The sequence below is a fragment of the Bemisia tabaci genome, chromosome 6, assembly GCF_918797505.1.
Source record: "Bemisia tabaci chromosome 6, PGI_BMITA_v3".
Classification (NCBI taxonomy): domain Eukaryota; kingdom Metazoa; phylum Arthropoda; class Insecta; order Hemiptera; family Aleyrodidae; genus Bemisia; species Bemisia tabaci.
The window spans coordinates 49839670-49866783 of NC_092798.1; the positions used below are offsets into that span (position 1 = coordinate 49839670).

Genomic DNA, 27114 nt, shown 5'->3' on the forward strand with positions numbered 1-27114 from the left:
TGATTTCTATTTTGGGTTCTAATGAAAACAGCATAGCACAAAACAACAGGACTTCAATGAAAGATTGGAAATTTCAGTGAAATATTTCATGTACGTTCACACTGATAGAAATATGTGTGTTCCAGTGTTACAAGTGGTTCATATCGGAAGTAAAATACAAACCAATACAAACTTCCCATATTAACATAATTTTTGTTGAAAGTTCTCTCTGTGCGCTTCCACCAATAGGATCACTCCATTTCTCCCCAGTCTTTTTGCCCACACTGGAAAAAAAACACTTCGGATCTAGAGTCCAGACTCTTGAAAACATTGACAAGAAAAATACTCTTGATTCAATCGTAATTTGCTTCAATCAAAACGAAATCCGCTTAAATTAAGAGGCTTGGCTCTTGATTTAAGCTAGATTCTGATTGAATCAAGAGTAGTTTTTTTTGTCGGTGTTTTTAAGAATCTGGACTCTAGATCCAGTGTGTTTTTTTCCAGTGCATAGATTTCAAAATCAGTCTGCTGACCATGAATTCTCTGAAAAAACGGTGATTTTACCCTCTTTGCAATTCCAAACTTACCAGAATACGTGAGCTTGGCCGTGATGGCAGAGATCTCGACACTTGGGAAGACGATTGGCGGCTGACTCTTGCCCTTGGCGTTGACCGCGTAGACGGCCAGGTCGTAGAACCCGAACGACACCCCGTTCAGCTGGAACTGCGGGACATCCTGGCGGAGCTCGTAGACGGGCTGGGACCAGTGGCTGTCCGTCGTGGACGCGCTGTGTCCGTGTCCGTTCCCGCGGTGTCCGTGGCTCGGATACGGGTGGACAGCCCGTTTTCCCTCGTCTTGCGGCTCCGAGACTTCGTTGGAGGTTATGTGGCCGGACGTGGCACCCGCTTCGAGAACCACCAGGAGGAAGTGCTGCTTCAGTCCGCCGTCGAAACCGGCCTCGCAGTGGATCATCAGGTCCCCGTACGAGCTCGTGTTGGTCAGCTCGCAATGTCTCGGCGGCTCCGGGGTACCTGAAATCAAATTCAGGTGCATGGTAAGTACAGGTCTCAAGCAAAACTGAAAGACAGTAAGTTGGAAATGTAACCAACGTACGTTACGTATCAGAAAACTGAACTTCCGAAATGCACGGAAAAATTAAATAGCTGATTTAACAACTCAATTGCTAAAAAAAGCGACTGCAATGTTTCTATATAGATTTTACAACAAAAAAATGCTAATTTAACCACGCCCTTGGTTAATTTAGCTTACAGTAGTGGTTAAAGTAGCATTTTTTGTTGTAAAATCTACATTGAAACGTTGCAGTCACTTTTTTTAGCAATTGAGTTGTTAAATCAGCAATTTAATTTTTCCGTGCATTTCTGAAGTTGCCTTTCTGAATGATCGTAAGTAGTTTTGCACCAAACAGCATATCTTTTTAAGGAAAAATTATGCTTGAATGAGCTTTTTCCCCTCTGTATTGAGATTACGGTTTTCTGAAATGTAACGCACGTTGGCTACATCTCCAACCTACTGTCAATACAACTCGTGGGTCTACCATAATCAGCTTGTCAAAATTTAAGGGTATTACGGATAAAGGAATACATTAAGGCGCTCATCGCAGAATCGTGATTTTATGGTTTAGGTTCATAAGTAGCAAAATATAATGAAATTCGTCCAAATGCCAAGCTGTTACAGCCAATATTAACGGAGATATTACACATCGAAAAACACGGCGTTTGACTACTCCACCAGTGGTTGTGAATCCCATGATTTCTTCAACCTTGGTTTTACCGATCAACGATAAACACATTTGCACCAATTGCTAAACGTAAACACGGATGAAACCATTGTGTGCACTATCGCGTTGGATAATGTCAAACACTGTGTATTTCGATGAGCAGCACCTCCGTATTAATATTTGACGTAGGAACTTGGTGTTTAAACAGATCACATAATTTTTTTTTGATCTATAAACTTCAGCCACCAAAACACGTTACTGCGAACAGCGCGACTGACCTATTGAATAACACGTTTGATATAACAATCAGAGAAATACATTTTTGGTAATATTTTATCAACTCGTGCCCCGCCGTAGGACGCAACTATTCGCGCTCTACTATTGTCCGTTTTGCATCACAAAATATTGAAGGCGCACCGGCCTCTTTCGCGCATTCCTGTATGTGCAACATTACGCTTTGGCGCGGCCGTGTCGAATTCCATAGATTTCTGAATACCACTATTCGTGCTTCACGATTGTCCTGATTGTATACACAAAATATTGAAGGCGTTATGTTTTAGAGACTCCATACTGGACACTGCTATCAAAACTTGCAAAAATTAATTTCCAAACTCAACACTGAGATTCGCCAAATGTTGACGGATGATCAAAGAGTAGACAAGAGTTTGTTCAGCGAGTCTAACCTTATTTGTGAAAATCCCATATCAAATCCTCACCTGGGATTCGTCAGTCATTATTAGGCCAATTTTAATGTATTTTTCGCGCGATAGATTGCTCATTAATAGGCGAAAAGTTGAGTTGATCTCCGAACCGATTACATTGCATAGAAGATTGGCACCAAATATATCATCTCTGCTAACTAAGCTCTGTTTTCAGGAGACTTGATTAATTTTACGTAAATGTGATGTTGTTTCCACGTAATTGTGATTTTTTCCCTGTCGCCTCAGATTTAATGGCAAAATCAAAAAGGTGACGTCAAGAATCTGACGTTCCTACAGAGAGCGCCATTTTGTCTCGACTCAACAATAAGCACAAGTTCACCATCATTTTCACGGATGCAATGAAATTGCAGTCCTCCGTTCAGCCATCCGGTTAAAATAAACTTCCAATAATTAGATTCAGCAATCAAAGGGGAAGAGCCCGCGTCAAATACTAAAAATTTATTGGAAACTTAAATATTAATCGGAGGATGCAGATAAATAAACCCAATATAGTAACTGAATTAAAAGTTTCCAGGGAACGCGGAGCTCTGAGAGACGGGGAAGGCGTCTCCGTTTCCACTCAAATCGTCGGGGGAGGAACAACCCGATTATTAGAAGTTTATTTCAGCGTTTATTCTTAGTTGCTTCTTTTCAGAAACTCGTGCCCGGCTGAATTAAAAATTTACGACTCATTTACAGCTGTTTTGTCTCGATCTGATTCCGGGCGTTGCAGAATTAAATACTTTCCGACGTCATTATGATTCGGCAGGAAAAGCCCGGGAGAAAAGCAACTTCGTCAAGAGAACATCTTCAATACAAACAAAGTTTTGACGTTGATTTCTCGGTATTTCCATTCGCGGAGAGCTCTTCGCGAGAGAGCGATTGGAGTTGGGACTCGAGTCAACTGCTGGAACCGCAGAGACGGAAAGACGATGCGCCTTCCGTTTTTGTGCATGCAATTTAGACTACCGCTAAGCTGGAATAGTCGCATCCAGTCGCCGTGTACCTTTTTTGCAATAATTGCCCGGCAAAATGCTCACTTCGAAATTCATCGGTCATCATTGAGCCAATTTGAATCTATGTTTTACTCAACAAGCTGCTCATCAATGTCGTAAAGCAGAGTTTACCTTCGAACCGATTACATTGCATAGATGGTTGGCGTATGGTCCTTAAAATATATCGTCTCTTTCAACAAAACCCTGCTTTCTAAGAAAACTGACTAATTTCACTGAAATATCTCAGGTGCATCATACACCCTACAAAACACTTTCATTGCACGTTTCTTTAATAAAGTTTTACCCCGAGCAATGAGCTTTCGCTTAAAATTCCCTATACTATCCCATTCATAAGAAGGTTACGTCTAAAATTAACCTCTGGCGACCATTGGTTCTAACTTCATTGAACTATTAAAACTTAAAAAACGCTGACTATGCGAGTATAAATATTGCAGCCGAACAGAATGGAGCGGCGCGCGTGCTGCCAGCGGGAGAGGCTCACTGGCGCCTACAAACCTAAGTGGATACTTCACGCATTGCGCAATGCTTGAAGTATCCACTTAGGTTTGTAGGCGCCAATGCGTGTTTTGCGCTGGCCGCCCGCCCGCCGTGCGGCGGCGCCTGAAGCAACTATTTCACAACAGAGGTGTTGAACAGTATTATACGAAACTGAACGTATTAAGAATGACAGGCAACCTTTAAAAGTACAGATCTTTCCTCGCAAAATAAATCAAGATACTTATCGTGCACAGGAAAAATGTAAGAGCCTTCAGCTGAGGCAAATATAAAGGTTTATCCGGTTCAGGTATAACAAGGTAGGAATTTCTTGAAAGATAATTAAGTCCTGTTACACAAAGAGGTGTAGAGAGTCTTATTAGTGAATTTTGTCTCATGGAATTGACGCTCCCCATTCTTACCAAAACTCTCAACTATTTATTCTCCGTTGGACCAAACAGACAAAACAAAAGAAAACAAGCAAACCCTCATTCTTCCAAGACATTTTACATTTTCATCCAAAAACGTCGTGAGCAATTGTCGTTTGTATTTACATGTGGGCCGGTTAACTTTGGGTCTCAACTGGCACGTGGACCAAAACTCCCGTGCCGAAAAAACGCGTGGACGTAAATTACTGGAAAAAACAGGTGCGCGGACAAAAAATCGTTGACGAAATTTCCTATAACCCTCCTGTGTCAGGCGGGTCACTTTTTCTATACATAATCGATTAACTGCGATACATGGGGACCCGGCTATCCGATTCTACATCGCCATTTGCTCGAATTTGTATCGAAAAAGTGACCTAAATGCACCAGAACTTGGCGCCAACTTTTCCATTTAGGTTACGACTCTATGTACTCTATAGTTGATTGTTGCATCCTGCCACCTCTGTTTTTTGAAATTCCTTTATTGTTGCTCTGAGGGAGCACTTACCGATCTGGGTGACGGTGATATGACAGGGCTCGGACTGCATGCCGAGGGCGTTGGAGGCCCGGCAGGAGAAGTTGCCGAAGTCGTGGGCGTCTGCGGGGCGGTAGTGGAGGACGCTGGTCGGGCCGTCGGTGGACATGCGGGAGCGGGAGACCTGGCTGTTGCCGTCGGTTAGGTTGAACTGCCAGAAGAACTCGAGGTCGTCCTGCGGCCAGGCCTCCACCTCGCAACGCACCTCCACCATCTCGTGCAGCATCGCGCCCACCGTCCGTCGCTCGAAGCCCGACCGGCACACTGGAGGATCTGCAATCACAACATCATATCCATAGTCAAAAGTCGGTAGAAAAGTAAAAAAAAGTAAAACAAATTTAAAAAAAGTAAAAAAAAAGTTTAAAAAAGTAAAGAAAAGTAAAAAAAAAAGTAAAGAAAAGTAAAAAAAAGTAAAGAAAAATACAAAGGCTGTCCAAAAAGTGCCGAGACTGGTTCCATAACTCAAAAACCAAGATGGCTAGAGGCTTGATCTTGGTCTCATTTGAAAGATCAACTTAATATCTGTCTATTGAAACCAAAATCAAAACTTTTGGTCAAATATTTCAAATGTTACAACACTGTTAGGTCTCAATCTTTAGATATTGAGTTGATCTTTTAAATAAGACTATCTTTTAATCAAGCCTCTCGCTATCTTGGTTTTCGAGTTTTGGAACCAATCTCGGTACTTTTTGGACAGCCTATGTAAAAAAAAGTAAAAAAAGTAAAAAAAAAGTAAAAAAGTAAAAAAAGTAAAAAAAAGTAAAAAAGTAAAAAAAGTAAAAGAAGTAAAAAAAAGTAAAAAATCATTAGGTAACAAACTAAGGCGTTGTAACTGAAGCTTTAATTCGAAATAAATAGTAATCATTGCAGGGTTGCCACAGTCAGAGAAAACCGGGAAACCCGGTTCAGGAGGAGACACCAATATCTATTTCAAGTTTTTCTGCGCTAGAAAGGGCCGGGGCTCTCACAAATGAAGAAAATAGTGTTTGGATTTAACTCCATGTAAAACTTTGCACCTTGTTAATTACTTTCAATATTTCACCCAGGAATTAACCCCCGAATATCCACCCTGTCAAGTGAATCGTTTCCTACGTAACGTAAACGTAACGTAAGATTTTGAAGAGAAAGCATGTGATGATCCTCTCCAGTACCAGACTTTGTATGGTAGTCCATAAAAGAATGACTATGAACGGAATTCTGCAACGTTACAAACCAAGGAAGTGGTTTCCGAGTTGAGCCACCGATCTGAGTTTTTGCAGGCAATCAAACATTTTAAAACTACAAGTTATCAAAAGTACACATTTTTGGAGAATTTCCAAGATTGCCATAACATTCGAGTTGAAGTTTCAAACTCCTGAAGTTTATTTATTTTTTAAAAAACACCTCACCGAATTTTAACAGCTCTTTTATGAGCTAAACTTCACTCAATGAATACAAATTAGTTCCTTTATTTATTTAATTTTGAAAAAGCATCAGTTTGCTAAGGAACACAACTAAACTCCTTTTTAATTGATTATTTATGCAAATACAAATTAGCAGTAAAAAACCGATGGAAACAGACGGATAATTGACATAGACGAGCAAACAGCAAAAAGAAATGAAACGAATAAAAATTGAGGAAAGGAAATGAAAAAATAAGAAAAAAATGAGCAAAAAGATGCAGATTTGTTTCATTCTGAAAATGATTCACAACTTTTCGCAGCCAGCCCTCTTCCTTGTAAATGAACGCAATCAAAGGAAACGTAATTCTAGTCGTAAAAGTAAATATAAGTTGTAAAAGTTTCCTAATCGAGTGTTGTGAGAACAGCTCCTCGTAAACTTGCTTCCGTGTAATTTCTCCAACGTAATCTAAATATTCCTATTTCTTGTTTGTGAGATCATTCCCCTTTTAAGTTAAAAATTCGACCTGAGAGATAATAACGTAACAGGAAAGAATAATTACGTCGGCTCTTTCAAAGATTGCATCCCACAGGATTCATCTCGAGTTAAAAGATTGACAGCATTTTTGCTGCAAAAATCATAATCATTACATTACATTATTATATCACTGCATTATTTTTATTCTCATTAACTTTAAATATTACGTCATTTTGAGATGTAATCAGATCCCGATGTGAACGTCTCTCTGTGTAAGTAGTTTTAGGGATACTTTATTTCTTACGATATTCTCATTTTTAGTGTAGTATTTAGCTTCAAAATTGAGATATTCAATATTCTCTCACGTACACTGGAAAAAAGATTGGTAGAATTTACCATTCTTTCACGCTGTATTTCACACAGCGTTAATTTAGAGTCAATTCTGCAAGAAGAAAGGTAAACGTCACTATATACTGATACGGGTAACTATTCTTCTGGCAGAATCGACTTGAAGATTGGTAGAATTCCTTCACGCTGTGTGAAATACAGCTTGAGGAAATGGTAAATTCTACCAATCTTTTTTTTCAGTGTAACTTAGTTTTTCGATTCCCCGGAGACTTTCTTCGGCAAATATCTGTGTAATATCGATTAATTCGAATTTTCAAATGCAGATAGGTGCATTTAATAAATTGACCACTCGTTCCTTTCTGCAAAGTGTATTCCAAATAGTGTTTTCACGCTGGTGTACCCAAACCTCAACGGAAGCTACACGAACGACTAATTTACATCCAAGCCGGATTTAACATAGTGTCATCCCCAAGCTATTACCCATCATTGTGGCCCTATCTTTTACTACACACCGCCCAACCCCTCTCACTACCAACCGCCACCTACTCCAACCCTCTCGGGTGCATCCGTCCACGCGGTCATGGAAAGTTGCACGTAATTGAGACTCACACGTTGCCATATCTAAAAGCACACCTCCTCAACCACACTCTTCCCGACTCATTTTCCAGCCCAATGAGGCAACACTGCGTCCTCCCGAACTATCCATCGATATGCTCGGTAACCAACCCAATTTAAAGTATTGATATGCGGTTGGCTGCCTCCCCTCGTAGCCCCCCTCCCCCCACCCGGGGCTCTTTCATCGAGTCTCCCTCTCATCGGCCCCCCTCATTCTTACCCGGGTAATAATTTAATTTACGCAGCGTTAATTCATCAACAGAGTCTGCTGAACCGGGCTCACTTTTTCAGTTAAACTTGGTTGACGGTCCGAATTACCATGGGATTTCGGGGGACGTTCGCTGCTCATCAATGTGCGAATAATTTGTGACGTGCTATAACGAGGGAAACGGTCTGGCGTGTTTCCCGATTGATCGATTGATCTCCCGTTTAAACCCGTGGAAAGAGATCGAGTCGCGACGGACACCTTGAAAATCGATTCTTTATTATGGCCTCAAATGGGGTATCGATAGCCGATATTTACGCTATTCGGCAATGAGCGAAGGGCTGAGCTCGCTTTGTCGAGGGCTATTCTGATTACTGCCGCACATCATGAGAGAGGGATACCTGCGGAAATTGTAATAGATTGTTTTTCTGTGGAGGATACGTGCCCATACGAGCCATGTTTGGTCATAAAATTGGTGAAAAGTTTTCAAATCTCAAGATTTAAGTTCCCTTTTAGCATGATGTAAGGACTGTTACACTAGTAATATTTTTCAATACGCGTTTAAAATTATTGGAGTTCCTCCTTTTCAGGGTTTTTGGTTAACCGTCAGCTACCCAAACTTGGGTCAGCTTGACCCGAAGTTTGCTAAAAGCACGCATGCATCGAGGGTTGTGCGAGGCTGACGCATTTAAGCCATAGATAGATAGTATAGATTTAACCTCCTAAGTCCTAAGCATTAAAATAAAAAATAATTTTAAAAAATGGAGAAAGACAGACGGAAGGAAGGAAGAGCGCCTACAAGACTGCACGAATACTTCACGCATTGCATCAAACAGAGTGCGGTCATTGCGGTCAGCGTAAAACGGATAGCGCCTACAAGACTGCACGAATACTTCACGCATTGCATCAAACAGAGTGTGGTCATTGCGGTCAGCGTAAAACGGATAGCGCCTACAAGACTGCGTGAATACTTCACGCATTGCGTCAAATAAGATGTCACAAATTGTATAGTGCTTCAGTCCTGAGTCCGTTCTAAAGCATAGCATATCTACTTTTCACATCGTCGAAGTTCACAAAAGAATTAATCTCCCGATTTGCAGCATAAAATAAAGCATATGAGCTCGCTTATACTTCATTAAATGGTGTCAACACAGCGCTTTGGCTTGGCGCCTCGAATTACAACTTGATGCCGCAATCACACGCTGAATTTAGCAGCTGAATGTGGAAGTCAACACTCATCACTCAACGGCTGAAATTGAGCAAATTCGAGTTATTTTCATCCAGATGTGTATCAAATCTACTCGAATCGTTCAGACAAATTCAACATTTGTCCGATGGTTCCTGAGAATCGTTGCTGGGGCCGATGACTTCCACATTCAAGCCACATTCAGCATGTGATTGCGGCATGAGATGAAGAGTCGATTTGCCACCGGGTCACTAGCACTCCTAAAATAAATGACAAGACGTCTTGCCCTGCAGGCTGATTGTTGACATGAATAGACATATAACGATGGACAAAGAAGACATAGGGAGTATGGAACGATCCTATTAGTTGAAATTCGTCGTTCTTATAGACCAAGGGGATAAATGATGGACTAACTATGTGGTCTCTAGGGGGTTGCTGTTAGTTATTCCATTACCTTCCTCTTATGTCCATTGCAACCCCCGCTTCTACCCATAGGATTCCCCCCTATACCTTCCGTCTTTTTTGTTCATAGCTTTGTCTATCAATGTCAACAATCAGCCCACTGGGAACTTAAGAGGTTATGTCTATGAGATATAGCTCTATGGAAGTAAAAAATAAAATTAGAAACAGGAAACGATTCTTCCTTATCTCATCGATACTCTCCAATGGCGTGGCATGCTCTGCGATAAATCGATTGATTCGTCATTTAAACCTATGAAAAAGGTTTCAGGACATTTTCTCAACGATTTTTAGTCCGCGCACCTTTTTCGTCCAGTAGTTTACGCCCACACGTAAAATAAGCAACAGTGACTTGGTCCAAGCGTTATATTTTAGTCGGTATGTAAAATTATATTGACAATATGGAAATGAGAAATTAAAGCCTAACACAGCGGAGCGGCGTGCTGCCAGCGCGAGAGGCTCACTGGCGACTACAAACCTAAGTGGATACTTCACGCATTGCACAATGCTTGAAGTATCCACTTAGGTTTGTAGGCGCCAATGCGATCTTCGCGCTGGCCGCCCGCCAGCCGTGGGGCGGCGCCTGAAGCAACTATTTCACAACAGAATTGTGCACAGTATTATACGAAACTGAACGTATTAAGAATGACAGGCATCCTTTAAAAGTACAGATCTTTTCTCGCAAAATAAATCAAGATACTTATCGTACACAGGAAAAATCTAAGAGCCTTTAGCTGAGGCAAATATAGAGGTTTATCTGGTTCAGGTAAAACAAGGTGGGAATTTCTTGAAAGATAATTAAGTCCTGTTACACCAAAGAGGTGTAGAGAGTTTTAGTGAATTTTGTCTCATGGAATTGACGCTCCCCCATTTTTACCAAAACTCTCAACTATATATTATTCTCCGTTGGACCAAACAGACAAAACAAAAAAACAAGCAAACCCTCATTCTTCCAAGACATTTTACATTTTCATCCTAAAACGTCGTGAGCAATTGTCGTTTGTATTCACATGTGGGCCAATTAACTTTGGGTCTCAACTGGCACGTGGACCAAAACTCCCGTGCCGAAAAAACGCGTGGACGTAAATCACTGGACAAAAAATCGTTGACATAATGTCCTATAACCATGAAAAAGGATCGATAGAAAGGGTGACGCAACGAATACCTGTATAATTGATTCTTTACCACGCCTTCAAATGGGGAAATCTCGATAATGGATCATTCACGACTCGCCAATGATATACTCCCATAATATGGTACTCGATCAATGATACTCTCAGTTAAATGCTCTAACTGTCGTGCCAGGGAAAAAAGCCGCAGGAGCCGTCTGACGATGCCAAATCGCTTTCAATAAAACACGAATTCATGGGAAAAGTTTTAAATTTTTTTCTGCCAAGTTTTCAGAGAATTTTGTTCGCAATTTGACCTTGGGAGTCTAAAATTGCAAGGAAACATATTCATAACTTTCTCTAAAAATGCAGATTTTAGATAGGAAATTTAGCAACATGTGAATGCTCATTCGGCGTTTTTCCATAGCATGCAAACTAAGGACACTATTTTTATCGACAGCGGCTGTAAGAAAACCTCCGTTGCATTTTGGCGCGTCGCACATCGTAACAGGAGAGTTGAGAGCGAGCGTTTAATGGCAGGCAGCTTCGTAATTTTTTCTCTCGCTGCGTTGATGCAAAAACCGCCCGAAACATTCAGAAAATAAGCGAAGTTTTTCCGTGTCCCCTCCAATTTTCCACGGCTTTTCCAACCGAGAACGGAAGTGAACCGAGCTTGGCTGAAAGGGGATATCTCTCACTAACTGACTTCGAATAGAATAAGAGTTCCCGAGTTCTCCGCTCAGCGTTTGGGAACGAGGAAATAAGAGCAATGCGGAGAATTTGCATAGTTGGCAAGAAATCTGAGTCCGTTGCCTTCATTTTCATCGCCACGTGGGTTACCATTGCATATACATCAGATATGACTCGTTTTTGCTATTTATGATTAAGTCAAATTATTAAGGACAGGCACGCTGGGGAATACTATACATTTATTGTGAGGACCCAGGGTGGCAAAATTTCATGAAAAATGAACTCTTGAAATTTCACGTGAAATATTTCGTGAATACATTTCAGAAATTTATCAAAGATATTGAAAGATACCGGTTGCTTTTCATGTTCGCAAAATGTAAAAATTGTGACTCTCTTCTATTTTTATGTGTATGAGTGCGGGTTTCATACCCTAGCCCCTTAAAAATATGAAATATTTTACAGCATCATGAAATTTCATGAAATATTTCACTGAAATTTCCAATCTTTCATTTCTTTTTTACATTTCATGCCACCCTGTGAGGACCTCATTCTTAGTTTTCCGCACACAATTTTTCACTGAAAAATCTTGACTGTTACGATGAGACTCTGAGGAGGTAACTTTTATGATGTAATCATTAAAATAATGAGGGGAATATATAGGCTTGATACCTTTTTTTAAGTTTATTATAGTTTACTAATAAATATGTAGGAGAAAGGACTTATAAAAAAGGTATCAAGGCTATATTTTTCTCTTATTATTTACAAATAAGATACCTTTTTGAAGCTTTTCCGTTGGTTGAACATTTAAAGGTAAAGGTAGTCAAGTTGAAGTCAGTGCAAAAGACGTGAATGAATAATTATCGCTATGTCCTCCCATTTGAAGCTATGGCAAAAGATCGATTATAAAGGTGTTCGTTGCGAGCATCCTGGTTAACGTTCCTTTCCATACGTGTAAATACGTATATAAGATCAATCGATAGATCGCCACGCTACTGGTCTTGAAGCCCAAAAACATGCGACAAAAATTTAGCCATAAACGGTTTACAGGGGGTGAGTCTATGCTAAGTGTGGACTTAAGATCGGGGAAAATCAAAATCTTGGCTGATCCAACTTTCGAGATACCACAATTTGAAATTTTCATGGTGAATGCTGTTTTCTACTGATTTTGATCAGCTTTTTTGTATAATGTCTGTTGAATCTGTGTTGATGAATTCACGTTTTTATTCATCGTTCGATTCATGTCAGTCGAATACATACCCTTTCGTTACCAGGCGGGGCACTCCTCTGGGTCGGTCTCTTTCGATGCCAGGGGACGCACCTCGAGGGTTCGGCTCCATGAAAGCCAGCAGGCCGATTATTGAAATTGATAGACAAAGCTATAGACAAAGACGACAAAAGGGATTTGGAGGGATCCTATTGGTGGAAGCAGGTGGTGGCAATGGACATAGGAGGTAGGTAATGGACTAACTAACGGCAACCCACTAGAGACCCGACAGTTAGTCCATCATTTTCTTCCTTAGTCTATAAGAACCAACCATGTCAACCAATAAGATCGCTCCATACTCCCTATGTCTTCTTTGTCTATCGCTTTGTCCATCAATTTCAATAATCGCTCCGCAGGCGGGGCAGCCCCGGATGTTTGTCTGCGTTATCAAAACGTATGACACTGCTGCAATGTGTACCATGTTGTCTGGGCCAATGATTTGCCTTCAATTAGCCGAATATGCAAAATGACTGCCCTGACGCACGAATAGTGGTATCAAAATTTCGCATTATGATTACGCAATGGATTGAAGGCGCTCTTGTATATCCTATCTGAGTGGCCATGTACAATGATGTTGACCAAGAATGTGCAGAATTGTGGAGTGTTTAATCGGGCCGTAATTTCGAAAAATGCCCGAAGAACATTATTTTGCTTCCGAAGTTGCTTTCCTTTTCTTGGTACAAAACATGAAGTATACGCGAAAAATTTAAAACGCTGTAATTGACATACAAGATGTTGGAGTTCAGCAATCGAATTGTTAATCCAATTAGGATACTCACGTCTGACAGTCACCCGCACTGGGGTGCTTTTTGATGCACCTTCTTTGTTGCTCGCCAGGCATGAATAGTCACCGGCCAGTTCCCTCGTCAAGGACGTTAACAAGAGTATTCGATCCGAGCTACCCTCGATCACTTTGTTCTGTAAAAACACAAAAATAAGAAATAAATTACAACTGACTAAGATTTAAAAGCTTCCAAAACTGTAAATACTTATTTTATAGACTAAACATTAAACGCCGTATGGACATTCAAATAATTCAAAAATCCTCCATTTCAAATATTCATTTTCGAAAAAAAATTGAATATTATTTCTTGACACCTTCAGATGCTTTGGTTGAATTGTGAGGAAAATTGTATACGTAGTTGGGAAAAAATACAGTAGAACCCCGACAATCCGACTTTCTGTATTCCAATATCCGAATTAATTATATCCGAAACTGTTCACACTCACTAAGATATGCAGTGCGAAAAAGTGACCGGATTTTGACGAAAAGTGCCGGATCAGTGCATTGAGCGTGTGCCTAAAATGACGACAAATAAGGGGAAGCTACATTAAAAGAAATCTTTGTTGTTCGAACAACGATCCAACTAATTGGACCAAATGTTGCAATAAAAGACCACTATCTCAGGCTCATTTTAGAAACAACATACGTGCAATTGGTTTCCTTGTGCAGAAAATGCTTTTATCGAAGAGCCAGAGAGTGTGGCTCCTCATTGCAAAATGTAATCCAATGCACATCACACGTAGTGTAACTTTCTCTCGAGAAGAAACCTGGAAGAAACGGCGGGCGGGAAGACAAAAATTATCAATCATTATTAACATAATGCACGGTTTCAAGCATCAACATTGGTCCCGAGTGACGGCGGCGACGGGGGTCGTTTCCTCCACTCCGCTCTCAAGAATTCGCCCGTTGCGTTACGCCTTAAGTGCATGCAACCCGCACCACTATATTCCCTGATGCAAATAACTAGTTAACTTCCCTCTCGCCGAGTCCGCAGGTGCCAAATCGAGCCAAAAATTGCATAGAGTTTCACGAGAGGGAATTGAGTGCCTCGAGCGAGCCGGCAAGGGTGACTATTCATGCAAAAACCCCTCTGGTTTCCCATGGATCAGATCCTTCAAGGCAAGGTTGGTTTTAATAATTTATCCGGCGCCTCCTTCTTCCCCCTGCGAGGCGTGAACGATCGATTCTCGATTTATCCTCATTTGAAGCTATGGTAAAGAATCGATTGTTGAGGTGTTTGTTGCGAACATCCTGTTTAGCGATCCTTTTCCGTAAGTTTAAATGCCAGATTGATCGATATATCGCAATGCACGCACGCTACTGCCGTCTTGCGACCCTTTGGAATGTTTTCTCAGTGTTTTCGTCTATTTTAGTCGTCTACGTCCTGAAAAATGCTTGGTTAAATTACTGATTTTTCCAGGATATTCCATTTCTAATAATTGTATTTAAAGTTAGGAATTTTGGAAATTTGTGAATGAAATTGTTGAAATTTTTTCGCCTTACTTTCTTTGCGGAATAGTAAAAACAGCTCGATAAATGTCATTGAAAAAACTTATGGAGAAAATTCTCATTTTGATCCATACAACACGCTAATCCAATCTGATGGTTGAACCCTTACTGCCGTGCTAGAGAAGAACGCCGTATGAACATTCGAGAGTTGCCATGTTCCCTCGAATAAAATATGTATTTGTGAGGAAAGTTCTGCAAAGTTCTTTTTGAAATTTTCAGATATATGACATTAAATCGCGAACAAAATTGCCTGAAATTTCTGAAAAAAATATTCGCAATTTTCCCGGTCAAATTCACTCTTCTGAAAGGAAATCTGGCAACATCTGGAGGTTCACACGGCGTTTTTTCTCTACAGGGCAGCTTAGACACCCTGTATCCAGTGTCCTGCCTTCCCCCTAAAATTTTAGGAGCCACCATGGCCAGAAAGCCCAATTTTTAGGAGACGTCTATTTTTTAGGAGCCAAATTAAATTGCATACGGGCTATCCCGATTGCGAGAGAATCTGTCAAACTTTTCAGGCACCACAATGGCCCAGTCCCCCCAATTTCGCCCGGGGAAGGTAGATTACTGCCTGTATCACAGCCTCGCGTAACAGAAAACAAATAACCGTGACACGCGCCTCTGACCTAGTTTCATAGCCCACCAAAAAAAGACAACCCGGAAAACAGCGATTCATATTTTTCAAATTTAATATAAGAAAATGACTTTTTCATGCGCGCGCGATTCTTTCCTTATCAAGGTGCAAGTATTCGGGGCTGGCTCCCGAGGAGGAAAAATTGCCCTTTCAATATTTTCCGAATTCGGGGCGGCGGTTGCGGCGCTAACACTTCCTCCCGCTAACCCGAACAACCGATGTTTGTTTACGCTATTTCATCCCCCCTCCCCCCGTACAAGAACGTAACTTCATTTTAGGATGAGCTCCATCATGCCTCTAAGGAAAAACGCTGTATAAACCATCAGACGTTGCCAAATTTCCTTTGATAAAATACGAATTTCTTGGTAAACATATGAATTTTTGTTTTCCAATTTCTTAGGCAATTTGGTTCGTAATTTTACCCAACGTTCTTGAGGATTTCAAGGAAAAATATTCAGAACTTTCCCCAAAAATAAACGTTTTATCGAAGGAAATTTGGCAGCTCTCGAATGTTCATACGGCGTTCTTCCTTAGCACGACAGCGCATGCCGTGCGGGGGGGGAAAACGCCACACGAACATTCAAATGCTGCCAAATTCCCTTCGATAAAAATTCGTTACTGGAGAAAAGTAATTTATATTTTCTCTCAAGGTTTTACGACATTTCAGAATAACATGTAAACGCAATTTTCTTAAAATTTCAGAGGAAAAAAAATCAAAAGCTTTCCAGAACATTTAAACATTATCAGAGAAAATTTGGCGACATTCAAATGCAGTTACGACGATTTTCCTCAGCTCGGTAATATGTTTCGTATGACGATGTGCTTGTCAATGTTCGTGTGAATGTAGTGTGATACGCGCTTTTGACGACAGCGGAACGATTTAGGGCGGAAGGCGGCTCAGCGTCATCGAATACGTGATGCGGCATACATCCGTTAACTTACGTGCGCACCCCTCATCAAAGCGACTTTTCGTCGCTTGGCTGACATAAGGGCGTAACTACACACTGAGATGAGCCCGGAAAAGCATTAAGTTGTACGGACGACCGGGCTCATCGCAGGTGTAGTTAAGCTCTTATGTCAGGAGAGCGATGTTGTGTCGAACGGGAGCAATCGGAAAATAATTGGACGTATTTCTATCAAACGGAGCTATGTGCATTAAAGCATGAGCCCTGAAACCCATGAGAATATGTGCATAACAGGGTTCACGTCATATTGAACATAGTTCCGTTTGACAGAAATGCGTTCAATTGCCGAGCAAAGCTACTCTGTCGAGCGAAATTGAATTTCACATCCCATCGGCTTGTAAGTTGTAAGTGCGTCTTATACAGAAAAAAATACAACTACGTAAAAATGTGTTTTAACCCTTAGGGGATGTTCAATTATTACGTAACGGACTTAGGAAGAGAGGGGCTTGAAGTAGATTTACGGTGCGTTACAAGGGGGGATGGGGGGGGGGGTCAAGCTCAGCGTCACGTAAAAAATCCGAACCGCGGGAAAAAAGAAACTTTGAAAAAAAAACGTGCAAAAAATTGAAAATCCCGCCCTCCCGAATAAATCTTTCTGAACGAAATTTTCCTTTTTTTATTTCAATATTATTTTTGCAGTGTGAGTAACTTATTCAATACTAGAGTACACTTTCCCGATAAAAATATTAATGAAACAAATCTAATCATGTATTTTTGTTGATCTCTTCATGCCGTGTTTCAGCGAAATATCTCAAAAGAAAACCCGAATATTTTTCAAGCTGTTTTCTAAATTGTTTTTGAATTGGGGGGAGGGTCAGGCCAGCGTTACGTAATTCAAATGGGGGGTTGTATGGCTTTGTTACAGGTGCGTATCAAGAGGGGAGGGGGTGAAAAAAATCGATTAAAGTGCGTTACGTAATACTTGAACGGCCCCTTAGATGCCAAACTGGGGTCAAATCGACCCGCGACTTTCTAAGAACACGTGCCTCGCGGATTGCATGGGTCCGGCACATACGAGCTTACTATACAGGTCTAAACGTACATCATAAAAGAAAGAGTAGGGCGTCAAATTGAAAGAAAGAAAAAACATCAGGGTCTAAAAATTCGAGAGACGCATAGAGCGGAGTTCACGCCTCGCACCATCGCGCCTACAATTTTGCAGATGCAACCCGGACATCCATCACGTACGAATAGTTGTATCTATGCGCCGTCATCGACGCGTGTCAATTCCTTTGCTCTGTTTCCTATTGTTGTGTTTTTTTCCGAGTATCTGATTTGCAGTGATACTTAAACGGCTATGTGGTCAACAGGGCCGAAAATAGGGGGCTCGTTTTCTAACTTTTCTAAAATTTTGCTAGATTTACATTCCCCCCACACACACACACACACACAAAAAATAAAACACGTGGAACTGGAGAGCTTTGGTTTGGATCCAAAAACATCGCTACGAACTGCAAGAGAACACGGACAGCTGTCCCTAATAAAGTTCATCTAATTGTTATGTCCTCATGAAGTTTGGCTTACAATCTGCACTCGATCCGACACAAACATTAAGGAAAACGCAGCGGAGTCGATTCAAAAATAAAACAGAGCTCCTCATGCCAAATTAGGAGAAAATACAATCCTCGTGTAATGAGGGGGATTTACCGAAAGTCCGACTGCAATTACCAAGGAAATAAACGATTAGAGGACTTACAAGAACTATTCGCGAATCGCGGAGCTCCGCTATGAAACTGGAGAAAAGATTCGAACTCGCGCTCAGATAGCTACTCCAGTGGCTCGAATAATAAAAGACGCTTCCAAACCTATTATTTTACTCGACTAAAGCTTCTTCGACAATTTCTGCCCGTCGTTTTTTCCGGGGTCTTCTTGCAGTGGGCAAAAAACGCTTCGTGTCTCCACCGATTTTATTTCAGATACTTCCGTGAGGACCCGACAGTATCTCTGCCGTGCTAAGGAGGAACGCCGTATGAACATTCGAGAGTTGCCAAATTTCCGTCGATAAAATGTTTATTTTGGAGGGGTCTTATAAATATTTTTCCTTTAAATGTGCAGAATCTTTCGGTAAAATTGTGAACTAAATTATCTGAAAAATTGGGAGGAAAAAATTCAAGTATTTACCAGGAAATTCGCGTTTTATCAAACAAAATTTGGCAACGCCTGAAGGTTCATACGGCGTTTTTCCTCAGCACGGCAGAGTATCTATTCCTTCGGTTGCGGCTAAAGGCGTTACGCAGCAAAACTGCTCCAGAATCCCACTCATTTTTTGGGGTTTTTGTGTCACTAGGAAATAATGAGCTTGCTCAGTAATTTGAATGCTTGAAAAGTAAGAGGTGCACATAGTTTACGGGAATTTTCCCCGATTTAGGGGCGATATTAACTCACAAAATACAAATTCAAGGTTGCGTATTTTTACCTTTTATTTAACGCACGTTATCGAGAAAGAAAAGATGGTGTCTGATAAAATGGGGTCTACTACTGTTACACTTTTGATTGCGTGACTCCTTTATTTTGCGCTCTATACGCAAAAAAATAATCGGTGCTGATGACAGAACCTTCTGTTCATAGGGCTCCTGCACTTTTTTGTCATACTCACAGAACTTTCCTGTCGAGGGAACAGAACTTTGGTCGTGAGGACAGAGTACTTTGTCCTCTAAACGGAAACTTCTGTAACAAAGAAATTGCAGGAGCCCGATGTCACAGGGCCTATGAACAGAGCCTATTTATTTTCAGTGTATGATCAGAGCAGTCTTTATCAATTTAGGAATTTTACAGATGTTGTGGGAGAGCAACCCAACGACAACACATTTCACAAAAAGCGTGCTGAAAGTCAAAGCGCCTTCAATTTTTCTCGTATGCAACTCAGGCAGCATCGAAGGAAGAATAGTTGTATTAAGGCGTTGCTGGCAAATCCGCTCTGATCACAACTTCCGTACGATCCAATGCGCGTTCTTGAAGCATATGAACACTTTTTCTTTGCACAGTGTTGATGGAGACGTCCTATTAAAATTACTACGTCTCATATTCGGTTTTTATTCTGCCCCTCTTTTCGCAAAAAACAATATTTATCTAAACAAAAAGGCACTAATGATACATGCCGCCGGTATCAATGCACGAGTGCATGGATGCCTTATAAATGCGTATTTCAACTGGTCTATGGTTTTAAAAAAGGAGCTACTATTTCTACCTCATTCAAGAAACAGCAAATAGGCCCTTCTAAATGCGCTATCATTAAGGAGGCAGAAATAGTATTCGCTCATTGCAAAATTTTGTTCGATTGCAACGTTTAAAAAAACTTCGGAGATGTTTTATTTTGCTCAAGAAAAACTAGTCATAATGTTCCTTTGCAATTTTGTGTGATTTGTTTTTATTAAAGGAGGAAATTCACCAAAACAATTCGATTCAAACCATCGGTTGGTTCTCCTTTAAAGTCATATAACACGAACGGAGATTTATGACTTCCCGATCTAAGCTACCTACTTTTCATCTTCAGCCGCCGACATCGAGGAAATAGTGAAACACTGAAAAAAATGTTTGAGCTATTATATTGAATTAAAGCATCGTTTCTTTGCAACGGAATTTGTTCTTTGTTTTCGTTGAATCCGTGAAAATTTAACTCAACATCAGTTACTTTAGTTAAAAAAGCTTCAATTCGGTATCGTTAAGTTTAAGTTAAAAAATAGATAACTAAAACAACGTTTTTTTAACTAAAACAACTGAATGCAAGTAAAATTCGCACGGATTTAACTTTCTAAATAAAACCAATTTTTTTCGACAAGAAGCGACGCTTTAGGTCAGAATAATATCTCAAGAAAATGTTTTTTTTTAGTGAACGCTTTGCAAAAAATTGTAAAATTGCCTGAAGAAGAGGCCCTTAAGAAAACACCCTTCACTGAAAAAAAAAGTAGCTTGGATCAAGCATGATGATTCTTGAATTTGCCGCCAAGAATTTTTTTTATCTTGCTATAAACTGACTTTTTCTTGATACAAAACAAATAATGCTAGGGTTAAGCAAAAAAATAGCTCATATTAACCAGGAAAATTCTTGATTTAAGAAGAAATACCTCTTGGCGGCAAATTCAAGATTCTTTTTTTTTTTTCAGTGTTGGAAGCTTTTATTGTCCTGAACAACGGCCTGTGCGATCGGACAGAAGGGCAAAGAAAAAATTCTCGTGAACTCGTAAGAGATGAAAGGCAGCCTTTTCTCACACCCGTCGGACAACTTTCTTGCACCCGCACAAATTTAAATGCAAATGCCCGACCCAAGGAAAAGCTGTAAAACGGCACAGTTTTCGCCCCTCCCGGAATAATCTCGACCGATGTTATGCAAAACCGGACGCGCCGCCTTTTTATGACGTTTCACGAAAATTCGAACCTTACAATGAAACCGCGAATCCAATCTGAAACCGGAGGTTATGCGCATTATTTAGGTTACACAGATTGACTGGAGACATTAAAACGGCAAAGGTGCGTACTACGTTTCGGGACGAATGGCCCATAAAGGCCGCAAAGGCTATCGACCGACTCAGCAAATCGTCACCTTCCAGCCAAAGTATCACAAGCGCCATGCGACGCTTCGAAATTTCCACCGCCATTTTATTTTTTCACAAGGAAATTGCTGGTTGAATCTATTTGAAAATTTCTCTGAATTTTATCGGCAGCGCAAAGAAAATTCTGTGAAATTTTCGGACAGCTTCGTTGAATAGTTTCTCTGTAAAAAAATAAAATGGCGGCGGAAATTTTGAAACGTCGCATGGCGCTTGTGTAACTTTGGCCGAAAGATGATGAAATGTCCCTCGAACTCCCAAACGTGGGCCGCGAAAATATTTTGAATCGAATGTCTCGAATCTGTGAACAATGAACAATTCTGTTACGATAAGGCAGAAAAGCTGTGACCAATCTAATGTTGCCGAATACACTCCGATAAGAATTTATGCGAGAGGAGTTTATGGATCGAGTTCGATACATCGAATAGGCGTTCTATCGCTGATATAGCATCGATATCGATTGGCTCACATGTAAACATAGCCTTAAAAGTCAATCGAGTAATGTATGGGAACGGATTTTTGTGATTGACCTTTTATTTTTATGAGTACCATATGACAATGAAAAGTGAAGTTCTTCGGATTTTCCTCTTTTTCAGTTTTTCTAACTTACACTCTGAAATTTTTGTTTGGGGATATTTTCTATTGTTTTGAACCAAACGACAGATTGAATCACTATCGAATACGTTCTATTGCGTTGTATGAAAGAAAACGATGTTCTCATTATTTATTTATAATATGAGATATTGGGGAAGAGTATATTTGAACATAATGACTTCACCACTCTGGAATTGCCGATTAGAATACACTCATGTTAATTGGCAGATTGAACCATTCTGTGATGAATTATGAAATAAATTGTTAAATCTGGAAATCCAGGATATCCTCTTGTTTAGCTCTCTCATGTGTACTCTTCCTTGTTTGAAATTCATCACAGACGTCTGAAATTGCTCCATCAAATCAAGTTTCTTTCAAAACACTAATGAATATTTCAATTATTGTAATCTTCCGTCACATTCTTACGGCGCAATGATACAACTATTTGAACTCTCCGGAATGCGTGAGGTATCACGCCGCATTTGAAGGCGTTTTCAAAACAGCCAAGTTTTGATATCAGGATTGTAGTTTCGCAAGAAATTGGAGCTCAAAATTAATAGAATGACTGATTTTACGAGCTAATGCAACTCAATAAATTTGTGTTTAATTTGACGGAAGCGTTAGAAAACAGTTCGGTCAGAAATTTAAATCAACCTACGGTCCATTATACAGTTCATATTATTTTGTTTTGTTCCGTACCACTTGTTTATTTTTAATCCTCGTAAAAAAACCACCCATTTGCTGTATTTTCCCAATTTCAATCTTTTCTGTAGGCCACATTAATTTGCCGAAAAGTGCCTCTGGAAAATAAAAAAAAGAAAATTCACAAGTTTTTTGAAAAGTTGGTATCTAATCTGAAAAACTGGCAACGTCCAAATATTTAAATAGTGCGGTGTTTTCCTTATAGCCACGGTAAGATTATTCTCCATACTTGAATCTTTTATTGGTTTGGAGTGAAGAAGTATGACAACATTTGGAGAATCGCTAGAAGTACCATTGATTTCTGTGGATCAGTCGAACTTCATTTTGCAATTAGTAACCACAATCTCTGGCTTATTTGTAAAAACACGTATGTGCATGAGGAAACTAATGGTACATACGTTGTATCTAAACTGAGTTCCTAATTGCAACATTCAGTCCAATTACCAGTATGCCGACCCATTTGACTGCAGATTATATTACTTACCCCATGAAACCACGTGATTCGGTCAGGAGGAGGATTAGAATGCACCTCACAAGTAAACTGAACACCACTTCCTTCTTGTAACTGGTCCAAAGGAACATCTGATCCCACAGATACGGAGACGGTTGGAGCATCTAAGAAAAAAATCGGAAAAAAAGCATTTAAAAATCATCATTGTATAAAGTATTGGTTATTGATGTTTAAATTTGACTAAGATGTTCAAAAATGGCTATTTTCTGTTGATCCTTTAAGTCTTTGATAATGCCTTACCGTCAGGAAACGGATATATAAAGTTTTAAAATTGACTCATTTAACTGTAGATTGACTGTTGCAAAATAGGAACCAAATTTTAATTTTACCGAATACTTTTGGACGCTCTTGTTTTTTTTGTCTCTCTCTTAAAAAAAACCTAGAAGTTAATATTATAATCGTCATCATCATCACATCAATTACAATTACAGAACTATGTTTGCACTTATATTGTTTCCGGTATTTTAAAATTTGCACTCATGTTTGATTTTTCCAGGAGACTAATACTTCCTAATATCTGTGAAAAACATTTATGAAACAGACTACATTTTTCAATTCGGAATTACAATTTCTGGCTCGGTTATAATTCTGATACAATTTCAGAAACAAAGCGTGTTCTAATAGGTTCCCCACGCACATACGTGTTTTTACGGATGAGCCAGAAATTGTAGTTATCCTAATTGCGAAATAAAGTACAAATATTCTTGAAATGACGTGGATATCGCAATCACATCATGTTCTTGTACGAACAGCACTCGATTGCATTTTAAGAAATTAAAAAAATATTAGATAAGAAATGTACAACATCAAAGACCATACTACACTCAGTATGAGTTCAAACCATACGACTCAGTACGCCATTGCAAGAATATTTGGACTTCATTTTGCAGTTAGGAACTACAATTTCTGGCTCATCCGTAAAAACGCGTATGTGCGTAGGGAACCTAATGGCACATACGTTGTTTTTTGAACTGAATCAGAAATTGTAATCCCGAATTGCAAAATGTAGTCTGTTTTATGAAATAAATGTTTTTCGAAGTCCGTGCGCCCTGAGTGCGAACCGTAAGAATTTCCTACTTTCATCATCGACATAATCGAGGAGCAAGGAAACTCAACTCGAGAATAATTCCGGAATCCTCACCAATCACGCGGAGCCCGCGAGGAGAACACTAAATCTTTTTAACCGTTTCGACACGTTTTTAAAGTAACTGCTTTTATGATCTAACTTTTAATAAAATCTCGAGATGAGACTCGAGTGCAATATAAGAGTGTTTCGAGGCGATAATTTCACAGTCTCCAGCCAGAAACAATCGCCGCCCCCCGCTCGCTTCATTTTTATGGAAATTCCCAGCCGGGAAGTAGCATTAAGTGCATATGGCCGGATCCACGCTGAAACCCCATAAGTCGAATTCCACACGAGCCGCGAACCCCATAACCATGCCTATATTTTGGGGCTCATCGGATGATGCGACATGCGTGGTTTTATCATTCGCCGATTCATATGGCTCGGTCCTCGCTCAGTAAACGGCTCCGGCCTTTCAACGGGTATTACTAATGACGTGTTTTTAATATTTTTAGAAGATGCAAACACTGCCCTCCTAAGTCCGAACCGCGTGGATCCGATACGGAACCCGGTGGAGATGTGAGGTTTGTGCCTGGCGTGGTTGAACAGCTGACCCAACTCCTCTTCAAAATGTTAAGTCGGAGTAGCGCTAAAAGCGTCTGAAGTATTTGCTTTCAACTTTGGTGCTCGTACCTCGGGGTTGTGCTTCTCATCAATTGAGGAGATAAAATTAATTGGATAAAACAAATTCTTGGAGAAACGAAATCTTCACTGGTTCGCGTTTCTTTTTGTTGGTGGGTTTAAATGTTTCTGATTGAGGTATGTGCAGAGCGAGGGGATCAAGTTTACGGGGGTTGGCGTTTTTTTCAGCAGTTTCATGAAAATGAGGTAAAGGTAACTCCCTTTAACCAGTGAATCTTTTTATCCTCGGAGAAATATCAAGCTTCATCAGTTCAAAATGGAATATTCATTTAAGATGAAGTATGCTTGAAAAATCCTTTAGTTGGTTTAGGTAACTATGTTAACGCTCCCTCAGACATCTTCCAGTTGCAATATCATTCAAAGTTCTAAAAAATAATTTTAGTAATTGTTAGAGAGAAATGTTTTCTCTCCCGATATGGAAAATTCTAAGAGAAATCTGGGGAATTCTGGTTGGAGAAAATAACCGAAGTTGTCCTAAATGAATATTTGTGCTGCTGAATTGGGCCAAATGGTCCTTTAGGTGAAAAAAAAATGAATAACTAGTTGGGGCTTCGTAGAGGAATTTATTCATCCCTAGGCACAAACTAGTTGCCCAGGAGAGGAAACATTTCTCTCCTTTACATCGAGTAGTTACATATTTTCGATAGAATTGTTTTCTCGCCCGAGCAACTAGTTGGTGCTTAGGAGAGGAATGTATCTGTTCCGAAGCACAAAAATTACTAAAATCCTTGTTTTGGCACTTCGAATGATATTGCAAGTGGAAGATGTCTGAGGGAACGTTAATATGGTAAGCAACTACAGGATCTTTCAAGCACGCTTCACCTTAAATGAATATTCCATCTTGAACTGATGGAGCTTGATATTTCTCCAAGGATAAAAACATTCACCCAGATTTACTGGTTGAGGAGACTTACCTTCACCTCAATTTCGAATACTGAAGGATAATGTAAAAAAAGGAAGTCTAAAGGAGCATCTTGAAAATTAGGCCTTAGAACATTAGTTGGTTTATTAAAAAAGAAAACAATTGCGGTATATCCCTGCAGAGAATGCGAAATGAACATGTTGCAAATGACGTGATCTTCTAAACATGATTTAGAGTAAATGTCAAAATCAGTGTAAAAGTATATTCAGAAGAACAATCAAGCATTTAAAATATTTTTCTTGCCAGACTTTGAGATTTGAACATTCAATTTTTGCTTCGTATACGCATTTTTTGTTATTGAACTCGAGGTTTTTTTTTAAAAAGATCAAACATTTCTCCAAGCCATTTTATTCTTACCCAAGTTCAAAAACCATTTTTCAAAGGTTTGAAAAAAAAAAGAATATTACGTGAAAAGCATAAGTACAAAAATAAAATAGAGACGACGGAGTTCTTGTCTCCAGAAATGTTAAAGAATGAAAATTACGAAATAGTTACGACAAAGCTGTCAACTAAGACGTTTTATTCGCGCACGGATTGGTTCATGAAATGACTTACAGGCAACGCGTAAAATTGTTTTCGCTTCGATGACAGCTCCTGGATATTTCGGATTCTCGGCCTTGCAAACGAGCTCCTTACCATCGTCGTCTACCTCGGGACGAAAGGTTAATGTCCCCATCGTGCTATTGACGCCATCAGCTACCTGTAATAAACATTACATTCTAAATTATTGATTGTGGAATATAATCAAAGTCGTCCTAAATGAATATGTGGACCGCGTTAAACAGAAAATAACCGAGAAAAACAAGGTAATAAGTGGGATCACTTATCATTAACATACGCAAGAGCGTAGCCCGGGAGATCCTCCAAGATGGCTCACTCGGTGCCCATAAAACCCGCTGTATTTACCGCGAAGCTCGAGAAAAACCAAAACGCCTGCATTTTTGTAGGTATGCAATACACACATCCGGAAAGCACGAATAGTTGTATCAAAACTTGACAATCAAGATCTCGTCGTGTTTCTCAGCTCACCGACCGAGAAACTGACAAGAGTCCCTTGTTCTTTACATTATAAGAGTATATTTGGACGCGCGCGTTTTTTTAGTTAGAGTAGTTATATTTGGACCGCGTTAGGCAGAAAGGAACCAAGCCACATCAGCTATGGCCAAATTTAATTGGGCAATTTAATTTTATACATGAAAACGGTTGTGCGGATTTGTGTGCAAATTGCGGTGAATTATCTCCATAGAGCGAAGTAAATTCCCTAACATTTTCGATGGAACCCGCACAAAAATTCCCTCATAAAAAATCAAATTATGTTAAATATGGCAATAGCGGATGTGGCTTGATTTCTTTCTATTAAACGCGTTTCATTTGTGCTGCGGAGTAGGGCAAAATGGTCCTTTAGGTGGAAAAAAAATGAACACACTAAGATAATATATGATCGTTTCTCTCACGGAAAATCGTAACTACATTTCAGTTTTGCCAGATTTTTCCGCGCAAATTGCACTCTTACCAGGAAAATTTTAAGAACTTCCAACTGAAAATTTCACCGATTTTCCCTATCTGATCTCATGCAATAA

General features: G+C 39.9%; 1 protein-coding gene across 4 annotated transcripts in view; it reads right to left on the reverse strand.

The window, feature by feature from the left end:
* The window catches only part of LOC109034772 (kin of IRRE-like protein 2), a 123622-nt gene that overhangs the window by 4867 nt on the left and 91641 nt on the right, over positions 1–27114 (reverse strand). For all 4 annotated transcript variants that reach the window (XM_019048094.2, XM_019048092.2, XM_072301837.1 and 1 more), the window contains exons 8-12: positions 26090–26234; positions 22821–22951; positions 13381–13519; positions 4842–5141; positions 567–1010 (exon numbers count right to left, since the gene is read on the reverse strand). In XM_019048094.2, the coding sequence (XP_018903639.2) occupies positions 567–1010; positions 4842–5141; positions 13381–13519; positions 22821–22951; positions 26090–26234 (1159 nt within the window). The remainder of the gene's footprint in view (positions 1–566; positions 1011–4841; positions 5142–13380; positions 13520–22820; positions 22952–26089; positions 26235–27114) is intronic.